Genomic DNA, 13,460 nt, shown 5'->3' on the forward strand with positions numbered 1-13,460 from the left:
GGAAGTGTAGAACCTGACCCTGATGTTGGGACAGAAGGTTCAGAGACTGAGGTAAAATCCAAGGGGGCTCCAGACATAGGTTTTTTAGAGTTGGGTACCAAAACTGTCTTGGCCAATTTGGGGCCAGCAAGATTATCATCTTGGGCTTGTCCTGTTTTATCTTTAATAATACCCGTGGAAGAAGAGGAAGAGGCGGAAAGGCATATCCCGAGAGGTTTCTCCAACTGAATGATAGGGCATCCACTTTCCAAGCTTCTTTGTGGAAAGTCCTGGTGCAAAAATTCTGTAGTTGATGATTGGGATGGGACGCAAAGAGGTCTATATGAGGACATCCCCAGACTGCTGTTATCATCCTGAATATTTTGGTGTCTAGCATCCACTCGTGTGGATCCAAAAGGTTTCTGCTCAGACTGTCTGCCAGGAAGTTTTGCTTCCCTGGGAGAAACTGAGCTTGAAGGTCCAGATTGCAAGCTAGAGCTGTGTTCCATAGATCCATGGCTATTCTGCAAAGGGGGTAGGAATGAGATCCCCCCTGCTTGTTTATGTACCACATAACTGTGGTGTTGTCTGTCCGTATTAGTAGTTGTCCTGGTTGTAGAAGATTCCTGAAGGCCATTAGTGCTTTTTGAACGGCTAACATTTCCTTTAAATTGATATGCAGGTGCTTCTGATCCTATGTCCAAAGGCCCTGCAGACAGTTGCCCCGAAAATGGGCTCCCCAAGCATAATCCGACGCGTCCGTGGTTAGAGTCTGAGTGGCAGGAGGCAGACAGAAGGGTTTCCCTTTGTTTAGAGTACACGCCCTGGACCACCAAAGGAATTCCTTTTGAAGGCAAGGCAGGACGGAGATCAGTATGTCTAAACGGTGGCAATGCTGAGACCATACACTTTTTAGGTACCACTGAATTTTCCTCATGTGTAGTCTTGCATATGGTACGAGAAGGATGCAGGAAGCCATGTAACCCAGAGCCTGCAGGAATTTCCTTGCAGATAGTTGAGTTAAAGTTGCCAAGGTTTTGAAAGTTGAAGCCAGCTGTAATTGTTTTTCGGATGTCAGAAATGCCATCTGGGTTGTGGTGTTTAGAAGAGCACCCAGAAAAGTTATCTGCTGTGAGGGTGTCAAATTTGAATTTTTTATGTTTACAGAAAAAAACAGGAACTTGAGGAGGTTTTGTACAAACTCTAGATGCTGGAGTAAGACATCCTTGCTGTCTGCCTGAATTAGACAGTCGTCCAGATAAGGGTAAATTTGAATCCCCTTCAGTCTGCAGTAAGCTACTACTGGAGCCAGGCATCTGGTGAAGACCCTGGGGGCAGTAGACAATCCAAAGGGCAGCGCAGAGAATTGAAAGTGCCTCGATCCGGCCTTGAACCTGAGGTATTTTCTGCATTCCTGCCTGATGGGAATGTGTAAATATGCCTCCTTTAAATCCAAAGTTACCATCCACACATCTTTGGATAGCATTGGAAGTAGTTGCTGTAGAGTAAGCATCTTGAATTTTGGAATTTCTAGAAAGGTGTTCAAGACTGACAGATCCAGAATGGGTCTCCATGAGTTTTGCTTCCTGGGAACTAGAAAGAACCTTGAGTAAAAACCTTGTCCCATCTCTGAAAGTGGAACCAGTTCTATGACTTTCATAGCCAAAAGTGCTTCCACCTGGTTTAAGGCCTCTGTCCGTTGATGTTTTGGAAGGTCTGACCATCCGCTTGGTCTTGGCAGGGTATGAAAATGGAATTTGTAACCTCTTAAAACCACATCCAGAACCCACTTGTCTTGGGTTATATGAATCCAATTTTGATAAAAAAAGAGAGAGTTTTCCTCCGAGGGGGGCTTCCAGACAAGAAGTTCCTGCAGCCCAACAGAGGGAGTCATTGAGTTTGTTTCCTATGAGTTTGTGACCTATCCTCTCCTCCCCTAGGGGTGGAAGCAGTCCACTGTCTTGGTCTAGAAGAGGCTTGTGTTTGAGGCCTTCCTCTGGAGCGTCTATATCTACCCCTCTGAGGCCTGTCTGAAGTGGGAAAGGACCAATTTTTAGAAGGCCAATTCCTGCTAAATCTTGGTGGCTGTACTTGTAAGAAATCTTTAACTGTTTGCATGGATTTCACCTTATCCTCCATCTTTTTAATCACCTCTTCAGCTTTTGATCCAAACAAAACATTATGCTGAACAGGAGCATCCAATAATTTAGCTTTTACTTGTTCTGGCAAATTTTGTTCCTTAAGCCATGCATGACTTCTAATGACTGTACCAGAGGCAGCAGCCCTACAAGAAGCCTCCAAGGCATCAAATCCACAGTGTAAACCATGCTTTCCAACTTGTGCAGTGGCATGCAATAAGTCATGTAATTCCTTATCATCTGCACAGGCAGAAATGGAAGTAAGCTTTTGTTTTAAAACAGACAAGAGAAATTGCTGGTATTTCAGCATATGAAACTGACAGTATAAAACCATAATGGACAAAGTAGCAGAAGTGTACACTTTTTTGCCCCATCTTTCTAAAAATCTAGAATCCTTTTCAGTGGGAATGGGGTTTTTGGCAGAAGCGGCCTTAACTCCCTTAGGACCCTGGGAAATGGTTTCAGGGTCAGCAGAAGGGTTCTTGTATAAAAACTGGTGGGAATCAGGAACCCTGTAATATCTATCAGGCTTAACAGGAGCAGGAGGAAAAGAGTCAGGGGTTAAGTTAGCCTCCGAAAAGGCATCATCCACAATATCCAAAACAGGAGGAATAGCCAGGGGTCTATGTTGGGGAAGAAGAAGAAAATCCTTTAGCCTTTTCTTAGATTCTGAATACTCTTGTCCTTCCCGGTGGAAATGTTCCCTCACTTCATGCAAAGTTTCCCCAAAAGAGAAATCCTCAGGGGGAGAGGCTGAAGGAATGGATTCCTCAGCATCAGAATCCTCATAAGGAGGGAAAGAATATTCCTGATCAGAAGAAGAAACTGAAGAAACAGAAGCCTGATCAGAGGAATCATAATAAACATCCTGCTTTGGCCTTTTATCTGGAGGGGGCTGTAAACCCCTAATCATAGTAAGTAAATCCTCCGCCATCTTGAGTAACTGTTTCTGTGACTTGGGAGCCGGTTCAGAAGAGGCCTGTGTTGCAGTTTTTGTTTTTGAAGGAGTCTTTGCCTTTGTCTTTGGCTTTGCCTTTATAAGAAGCTGAGTAGGCCTGAAAACCCCTTCGGAAGCCGGTACCTGCACAGCGGCTCCGGACCCATCCGAAGGAGCATTGTCCGAAGGTCCTGCAATTGAAATATTTAAAGGCCTGGCTGGCTCCTCATGAGAGTCCGTTTCGGCCATCGGTTCTGAAATGGCCGACGACAGGGGCTGCAAAAGCGCCTCACTGACGACGGCCGAACCTCTAGCTGGCTCCGCTTGTGTGCTATCATCAGATTTGGACCTCGGATGCCTGTCTTTATCCTTGCGACGTTTGTGAACTCCGGTAGCCGGAACCGTATCCGATGATATTTTGTAGTTAAAGCGCCTACCGAAGTAATGAAAAGCAAAATCGTACCTGCGTTTAATTGTACGTTGATTGAATCTAGCACAAAATTGACAACTAGCTACGTCGTGGTCAGGGCCTAAGCAAGGAATACAGTAAGAATGAAAAGCCTTATGAGGTATTTGCTTCCCACATGAAATACAATTATTAACTTTTTCTGACATCGGAGTGGAGCAAGAAAAAAGTTTCCCCAACGGGGTACTTAGCTTTGAGTGGAGAAGAAAGTCTTTGGACTGAAGTTTATCAGAAAAAATTGTCAGGAGTCAGCCGACCGGCACTTGCGAACTGCTATCACCGCACGGCAAGAAAGACTGGAGAAGATGGCATCGGCTGTCGGCTTTGTACTCCTGGCACTCTGACGTCAGGGAGCATGGTTGAACAGCCGACGCCGGACCCAGACTTTGGGATTCTGGCCTACCGGGGGCTGCCTGCCGGCAGGGGAGAACCCTACAGTCATGACTGCAACAGTGAAACACGATGAACATCAACAGTTATACATGTACCGTAATGTTAGATCTCCATTGTCCCATTTTCATTCAGTTTAACGTTTGGGTTGTCAGATCCAATCACCTTCTACTAGAACTTTGGATCTAAGACTCTTGACTGCTCCCCCACCCACAATTCCCTCCTTCTGCCTGATTTACCTCAGATCAAGTTTGCTGACTATTCTAATTACATAGGCCAAGCAGTGTGGAATGGAATAATAATCTAAAAGTGTTCCATGCTTACAGAAAGGTCAGGTAAACCAAACAGACAGGGTTTGTCCAAGCAAATATAGTCTGGCAGACAGAAAGTGTGACTTTAGATACAGGTTGTCCTTTTTTTTTTTTTTTTTTTTTTTGGAAAAGGAGACAAATAACTTTTTAATATCTTTGGTACGGTGTTAAGTAAAATTTGAGCTGCTGTGAACATCTATCGTATGAAGAATGTGCTCACATTTGGTTGAGTAGTTTGTAAAAAAAATCAGGGAAGTCAATGTATTGATTCAAATTTGCTTTAGCTGATAGTTTTGGGAGAAAGGAGGGGTTCGTTTTCACTGACACTATCTTTGTGGAAGATGAGAAAGGGTGGCTTGTGTGAGAGCACTTGTAAGTCTGAAAATGGTCTAGCAGACATAATGACAAGCAGAAAGGAGGTCTTCCAAGAGAGAAATTTCAAGTTGGCTGAGGCCGCAGGCTCGAAAGGTTTTTCAGTCAATGACTGTAGTAACAATGTGATATCCCATGGAGGGAATGGATCTCTAATGGGGGCTCTGAACAAAAATGCTCCTTTGAGGAAGTCTTTAGAAATCCTAAGAGAAGCAATAGAAGAGTCATTATATCCTATGTGAAAATTTGAAATGGCAGTCATCTGAACTTTTATAGTAGAATAACTGGAACCCTCCAAATAAGTTTTGAAAGAAATTCCAGTATTGCTAGAAAAGGAAGTGAAAAAGGATCTAATCCTTTTGAAGACACCCAAATAGAAAATCTCTTCCATTTATTCTTGTAATTCTTTTTTGTCGATTCTTTCCGAGAAGGTATTATATGGACTGGCTATCATTAAAATTGGAGAAAAAACATGGTTAATTTTAAGGTCTGAAGATCCAGTAAACGCATGATACACAGGTGACTCAGTAGATTTGGAATGGGATCTAGCACCCAGGGTGGGCGCAGTAACTGAGACCACAGGAAGGGGAAACCATACCTGCCGGGGCCAAAATGGGGCAATGAGGATCACCTTGGGCTTTCTGCAATACTTTTATCAGGAGAGGTATTGTGGAAAGGCATAGAGGAGACCTGGGGGCCAAATCTGTACTACAGAATCTCTCGGTGACTGTCCCTGAGCAAGGATGAGGGCAAAGTAACTGCTGCATTTGTTATTTAGGTGGGAGGCAAAGAGGTCACAGCAAAGCAAGGTTGGCCCCAGAGGCTGAAGATCTCTGTTGCCACTGTCTGTTTGGGAGACCACTCGTGAGGTAAAAGGATACACCTGCTCAGTCTGTCTACTTGTATACTTGATGTCCCAGGAATGAGCGTTGCTACTAAAAAATGAAAGGAAGACATTGCCCACTGCCTGACTAGCATGGCCTCCTGGCAAAGAGGATATGAACATATTCCACTTGTTTGTTGATATACCACACCACTGACATATTGTCTGTCTGAATGGAAACCTCACCCGTTGGTACAAAGTCTTGAAATGCCTGCAAAACTAGGAGGACTGCTCTCATCTCCAAGACAATAATGTAAAGTTTGACATCCACAGGTGAACAAGACCCTTGAAAAGTCACCCCTTTGAAATACCCCCAACACACCAGAAGAGAAGCGTCCATAGTTACTGTGGCCTGGGAAGCAGGTGGGCATAAAGGCCTCTTCTAGCACTGATGTAGAAGTTATCCACCATCTTATATGGTTTCTGCATATTTGAGTGAGACAGATTCTGGTATGTAGAGGGTGAACGCCCTGTGACCAATGGACAGTGTGTGTCCACTGAAGCAATGTTATGTGGTATCTTGCTAATGGTAATAATGTTATGGCAGAAGTCATCAAACCTACAAACTAAGAATCAGTCTTGCTTCTGGGTGGGGATGCTGAACTACTTGAAAAGCTACTAGTCTTAATGACCGGACTCTTGCAGTTGCAAGTTTGGCAATTTGTTGAACTTTATCTAATACCCACTCTATGTGTTGTGTGGGGGTAATTTGCTCTTCATATGATTCACTGGTACTCTTAACTGGTCTGCAAGACTGAGCAGAAAGGCTTGTTGCTGGAACAGTAGCTCCATGGAGGTAGCAGTTAGGAGCCAATCATCTAGCTATAGGAAAAGTTAGATCCCTTGCAATCATAGACTAGCTGCCACCACTCCATAATCTTGTTTAACACCCCGGGGCTGTGATGAGATGGAATGGCAGTGCTCTGAATTGGTAATGACTGGCTTCCAGCCAGAAATGGAGGGATGTCAAGGATTGCCTTCACATCTTGATGTGATAGTAGGCATCCTGGAGATCTACAGATTAGATCCCATCATCCCTCCTCATGATAGGCAGTATGGACTGCACCATGACCACCTGGAATTTCATCTATTTGACAAATTGGTTGAGGTGGCTGATGTCCAATATTTGCACAACGTCCCCTGCCTTCTTTGGAACTAAAATGAACCGGGAATAGACTCCACATTCCAACTGGTCTATAGGGACCTGCAGGATGACTTTTTTGTCAAGCAATTGTGACACTTCTGTTGCTGCTGAGTCCAACCATTTGAATGGAATATCAGGAATCTTTAGTCTTTTCTTTGGGGGATACAAAAATGGTATGGAATAACCTCTGGTAATTATCCTCAACACTCACAAATCAGAAGTTATGATTTGCCAGCCTTGTGGATGTAAGGTTAAGCATTCCCTGACTGCCTCTAGGGTGCAGCGGTTGAGTAAACCTTCAGGGATGCTGGCAGAATTTCTTAGTGAAAGGAACATGGAAATCCTGGTTCTGCAGTCAACTTCTATCTCTTGGGTGATGTCCACTTGAACTGCCTCCTCCCCTACCTCAGGGAGGTTTATCTTCAAGAGTGCCAAGGTGAAAACCTTGTGATTTTCTGAACCACATTTTTCTTACCTCCCCCTTTGATTCCTGGAATAGGATCTTTGTGGAGTGGAGAAATGGATTCATACAGAAGTCAGGGTCTTACAGTCTTGTTTGCTCCTGGGGTACTTTTCCGTTATCGGGGCAACAGTGTCAACACGATCCTTCAAATGTAATCTGCTTCTTTACATATGTATTGTCCGGATATTCTAGCAATCTATTTAAAGAATGAATTTTACAAGAAAGAAATTACCTGTATTTCACTTTATTGACATCTGGTTAAAAAAAATGTGAAAGAAGTAGATTGCAGCTCAACGGTCATGCTGAAACTGTTAGTCACTCAGAGAGAAATACATAAACAGATCTCTTCACACAGAATGTTTTCATGATTAACGATTGTTTTCACACACGTCTACACGTCTTGACACTAGAAAACCACAATGTTGTTGAATGAATGCCACTTAACACTGTGACAACGTTGATGGTTTCTTTATTTAAACTGATTTCTGTCCTCTAGGGGGCTAGTGCTAAGTTGTTCATATGACGTGAAGATGGCTAAGTATGCGTTTTATTTATTTATTTTTTCTTTTTGTTCCGAAGTTCTTGCAAGACACAACACTTGGGATTGGGTTTAGGCTTCACATGAAATGTTTACTAAGTTTGTGAAATAATACATACATGAATTTATAAATACAAAGGTTGTTCCCCTTGTCAAGGAATCCTTCTCAAAGCAGTAGATGACGCTTGGAAAAACAAAACCGCGTACTACCGAACAGCTGTTTCTAGGATGACTATCGCATCCTTTCAGCTGTGTTTACGGCTCAAAGAGTGCATGTGCACCCCCATGTGTATTTCTACATTTCTATTTTGTATGTATGGAGAAAAGGCTTCACATCATCAAGAATTTCTTTCCTTTTTTTGTAAGTATTATTTTGACAGCCAAACAACGTCACTGTGGTTGAGGACCTCTGAATACAGTGTGTTGCTATGCATTTCCGATGTTAATCTCAACCCCTTTTACTTAAAATAATAATAGTAATTAATTAAAAGTACATGTATAGTATGTATCCAAAAGAGAAATACCTTTTGTATTTTACAAATACCTAGTCATTTCATCAGAGAAATACATGAAAAGACACTACATTCCCAGCTGTCTAACCGCATTTCAACTGTTGCCCCGATAACGGAAAAGTACAGCTCCTGGTAAGCATCTCTTACCTTAGGTCGAAACAGCATGGAGCCATTGAAAGGGGCATTAATAAAGGAAGCCTTGAAGCTTTCTGCAAAGCTGCAAAGCCACAACCAGGTATGTGACACAGTGCCTGTACCAGCTGCTCTTGATGTGGCATCTGCTGCATTTAAAGTAATCACATGGCAACAGTGGAAGTAGACTTGTTGTTGTGTCTTTCGGCTTTTTCCGGTTAGGGGTCACCACAGCGGAACTCTGGCCCGCTAATGATTGGCAGTTGATTTTTACGTACCGAGTTGCCAGCCCTGACGCACAACCTTCAACGAAGGTACGCCTATTCACGCATGTCTCCACGCAGAAGATGCTCTAGCTGAGAGTTGAACCGGACAGCGTCTTACTGTGAGGTGAAAACGCTACCGCAGCACCACCACCGCGGAAGTGGAAGTAGACTGAAGAGCAGAAATTTGGATCACTGATTTTTGGCTGTCCAATAGTAAGTTAACTAAAAGAGACTTGCATAACAACTCGATCAAGTCCCTCTGAAAACGAGTTAAATTAGCAAGACAATACAGTGCCTGAAGTGCAAAGTCACTGAAGCACAAATCCATTTCCATAGTCTGTCCAATGTCCTGGGCTCTCTGTTAGGAGGATGGACAGATTCTTCAGATAGTTCTTTCTTTGCAGCTGTTGCTACCACCATGGCATCTACCGGAGAGCCCTTAGATCAGTGTTTCTTGTCTTTTGGAGCTACAAGGATTCTATATGTCATCTTAGGAATTGGCTATGTAACAACAGGATTCTTCCAAGCCCTCTGTGCTATGAGGTCTATCAAAGCATCAGGATAGAGGAACCACACAGGATGCAAATGAGCCATATTCAAAGGCTTCAAGGAACACAGACTCATATGAAGGAGTTTCAGTGGACCATCACTCCTTCTGCTTCATCAATTCTAGGATGTCCCCAAATGTGATGTCTTGGGGCTGGGGGATCCCTCTCCATCCAAATCCATGTCCTCAGTGACTGACACAAGTGAAGAATCCATGTACTTCTATTTGCACATCTCTTTTCACAGAACATGTCTCTTGGGCTCTGATGGAGACACACAGGAATAAGAAGGGGCACGTGAATGTACAGCTGTCTTGATGCCTATGTGTTTTGACTCCCCCTGTTGACTCAATTGAGAAGAATGAGGCACAGGATCCACTGGCTGCCACATTGGATCTCAGTGCATGCACCTGCCTTCCTGGATTAGCCAAGGCCCTTTCCACAAGCTCCAAAGCCAGCTCTGCCATTGCAGCCAAGGAAAAACTTCCTCTGTCAGCTGACCCAGGCAGTCTTCCATCTCCAACGGAGATCAGCTCCAGGACTCATCTCGATGAGATAGAACCATAGTCGAGAGAGTAAGTGATGAAGACTCTAGTGCCATCTGATCTGACAGAGGTGCACCAGACCTGTGGGAACTGGATCTAAGTAGGGAGCCAGTATCAGAGTGAAGTGCAACACGGTTGATGGGCTTGTTTCCAGCCCTCCTCTGGAGGATGGTGCCAGAAGGACCCCCATCTTGATCTGTGTTCAAGAATTTTCTCATCATCCAGTTGAGAGACTTCTGGTCGATCGTGCAGACCTAGACAATAAAGCTACAGACACAGGTCTCAAGGGTAGCTTGTGCTGCAGGATCAAATAATGTAATGGAGAACTCAACAGACCTAGGGAAAATGTAGCTTCTAGGGGAGGGAGTCTAAACCTGGGTGACCAATGGATCAGACTGCCTCAAAACCTTACGCATCAGACTTAACAGACCGGTCAGATCCAGAGACCTTTTCCTGGACTTCTCTGCTCTCTTCTCTTATAACCTCTTCTCATCAGCCCCTTTTTTCCAACCAACATTGCTTACTTGCTTAGTGTTTTTCTTTTGTTCTGTCACTTTCTTTCTCTTTTCAGTGCTGGGAGAAATCGATGACTATCCTACTTCAGATGACACAGCGGAATACCCTGTCTGTGGAGGAAGCAAACCCTTAATATATAGGCTCTCTCTTGTCTTGAATGGTTATGAATCTGAAGGCAGCACAAATAGTGCAGCTAGCTTGAAGACGAGAAGCATCCAAGCAATAAACACAAGGGGAGTGGGGAATCTTGAGGAGGAACACTTCTTAATGCCTGAGGTTCTTTCAGACATTAGAAAAACAATGTATACAAAAATACTATCACTATGTAAATACAATTCCAATCCTAATTGTGTGTGTGTGCTTGTGTGTGTGTGCACACATCTGTAAATATATATATATATATATATATATATATATATATATATATATATGTGTGTGTGTGTGTGTATGTGTATGTGTGCACACATCTGTAAATATGTGTGTGTGTGTGTGTGTGTGTGTGTGTGTGTGTGTGTGTGTGTGTGTGTGTGTGTGTGTACATACACACACACACACACATATATATATATATATATATATATATATATTTATGACAATATTTATAGAAGCAGTAGTGAATGCGCTAATACTAAAAGGCACACTAAAAGGCAAAACTATCACCACTAGAAAGTGCTGCAAGCAAACAGCACTCAGAAAGACTCATGCCTTAAAAAACTACTTAAACACTATCCTAATCCTAAAATACAAAGTTTGTTTGTGTCTTTCGGCTTTTCCCGGTTAGGGGTCGCCACAACGGAACTCCGGTCCGCTAATGATTGGTAGTTGATTTTTACGTGCCAAGTTACCAGCCCTGACGCACAACCTTCAACGAAGGTACGCCCATTCATGCATGTCTCCACGCAGAACATGCTCTAGCTGCAAATCGAACCGGACAGCATCTTACTGTGAGGCGACAATGCTACCTCAGCACCACCACTATCCTAAATACAAAAAGCTAAAGGGAGGTAGAACGAGACTGAAAAAAATGGCTTTCACTTATCGTGATCGCAAGAAGAGCTCTTGAAAACATGACTGGATGAACAGGCGACAAACAGAATTTGAGTTGAATCAGACAGAAGGACAGACTTGTGGGAAGGGGAGGAGTCAGTCTTGGATCCAAAGCTCTGGTAGAAAGCCGAGGTCGATCTGATTGGATGACAATAGATACATCTACTTATGCCAAAAATAAGCAAACAAGTTGAAAATACATTCATAAAAGTGCAACAACATGGTTTATGCATTCTTTTAATATGCTTCACAGAAAGATATATGAATATAAATATATATGAATATTTAGAGTACTCACCTCCAAGTAGTACTCAATTTCATTTTTGATATTAGGAATCCATTTCTTAATCTCAGCAGCAGAGTTCAGTGCTGACTAAAAATAAGAAAAAGGGCAAGGCAATCTTACTTTAGTAAAAAACTGAAAATAAATCCATTGCTGAAATTCAGCCAGTTCACACAAATAGGGAAAGGGAAAGACAACAATTTATGTGTTCAGTTCTTCATAATAAAAGTTCTCATGTCTGAAAAAGGTTATTGGTTTACCAGAGTTGCTTCTGTGAAACAAGATTAGATAAACCTCATCCAGCTAGCTATCACTGAAAGCATTTTACATAAAGGAAAGGTACCCCACATCCATTAATTAATATAGCTAACTCCAACTTTGCAAAACCTCAGGGTAAGTTATAATCTTATAGCAGGTACTGATTTTGCTGAATGTGTTCACCCAAATTGGTTACAGTGGTTGTAGAAGTTGGTTTTATTACGGAGTTTGACAGCAAGAGGCAGGAAGGTACCTGGCTGAAGTTGTATGAAAAGAAGAGATCTTATGAGCAACTCGATGACATCAGATGGTCATGCAATTTTGACTGCAAGTTCTAAGACACATCTTGCTACACAAGCTAATTTAATTCAAGTTTTAATACAGCTGGAAACAACTGCAACAATTTCCTCTAAAACCCAGAATCAGATTAAGAGATCAAGTGAAATGCCCAATGATAGTATGCAGCAAGAAGAAAGAGACATTCTGTACGCTGCAAACTACCAGCAAATGTATATACATCTATATACATCTATATATATATATATATATATATATATATATATATATATATATATATATATGTGCATGTGCTCTACAAAACAGTGCAAATGCCTTCTAGCAGCTACTGTACAGATTAACAATCATAAAACACAGCACTCAAATATACTATGCATAGCTCTCAATCTATTAGCCAAATAAATCTGGACAAAGCCAAAAATAATGGGGGGACAAAGTCCTAAAAATAGGAACATATTTAAATATTGCTCTTATAAACTTAGAAAATCACTAATATAAAATATTTTATATTACCATGCATTTTTTGAAGGATATGCAGTCTGAAATTCACATGCTTGTCATTATTTACTGAATTCAGTCCTCACTGATTTGCTACAAAAATCCAGAAAACCACAGATTTTATGAGGAACAGAATAAAAATAGGAGGCAAAAATATGGACATTTTGCAAACATCTGGAAAGTTGAGATGTATGGTGTATATTATTAATTTTTGGTTAAAATTACTTGAGACTACAAAAGTTATGAGTTTGTCCAGCTGATAAAGTATGACGATACATTTAGTCATCTGTAATCTATTTGTCTCAGCTGTCATTCTAATTAATATGGAAATTAGATAGGCTGCAAAAAGGACCTTAACAGTGGTGTGGCAGTCCTGAATCTAAAGATCTGATTAGTATTCCAATACTAATGCTGGGAAGTCAGAAGATCCAAAGGTTGCTGTTAGGACGTCCAAGCAAAAAAGCATTTCCACTTCTCATTGCACGTCTGCAGTGGTAGCGCTGTTGCCTCACAGTAAGAGGTTTTCCCGTTCGATTCTCTGCTTGGGTTGGGAGTGCCTTCTGTGTGGGGTCTGCATGTCCTCCCCGCGGTCGAGTGGGCGTAAGAAAGACATGTGTTGAATGGGAGTGCCTTCGTTGAAGGCTGGGTATCGGGCTGGCAACTCGACTCCATAAAAACCAACTGCCAATCATTAGCGGACCGGAGTTCCGCTGTGGCGACCCCAAACCAGGAAAAGCCGAAAGACAAACAACAACATTGTATGTCTTCCGAGTGTTCTGAGTGGATGGCTTCTGGAATACTGAGCAGAAGATCTATTCTAGTACAACAGACAGCAGAATGCATTGATAACGCAACAGCAGCATCTATGAGTTTGAAGAAATGAAATAGTGATTCAACAGCCCTATTTAATGGGCTACAAATCATATAAATAGAGGAAGAC

The 13,460-nt window shown here is 42.3% G+C and overlaps 1 protein-coding gene across 2 annotated transcripts in view; it reads right to left on the reverse strand.

The window, feature by feature from the left end:
* The window catches only part of LOC122813283, a 350,783-nt gene that overhangs the window by 171,500 nt on the left and 165,823 nt on the right, over positions 1-13,460 (reverse strand). Inside the window, exon 3 of one of the 2 annotated variants that reach the window (XM_044085527.1) lies at positions 11,483-11,557. The exons of the other annotated variant lie outside the window; for it this stretch is intronic. Coding sequence (XP_043941462.1) covers positions 11,483-11,557 — 75 coding nt within the window. The remainder of the gene's footprint in view (positions 1-11,482; positions 11,558-13,460) is intronic. 2 annotated transcript variants of the gene reach the window in all.

Source organism: Protopterus annectens, chromosome 10.part0, assembly GCF_019279795.1.
Source record: "Protopterus annectens isolate FY-2018-M chromosome 10.part0, PAN1.0, whole genome shotgun sequence".
In the NCBI taxonomy this organism is placed as follows: domain Eukaryota; kingdom Metazoa; phylum Chordata; order Ceratodontiformes; family Protopteridae; genus Protopterus; species Protopterus annectens.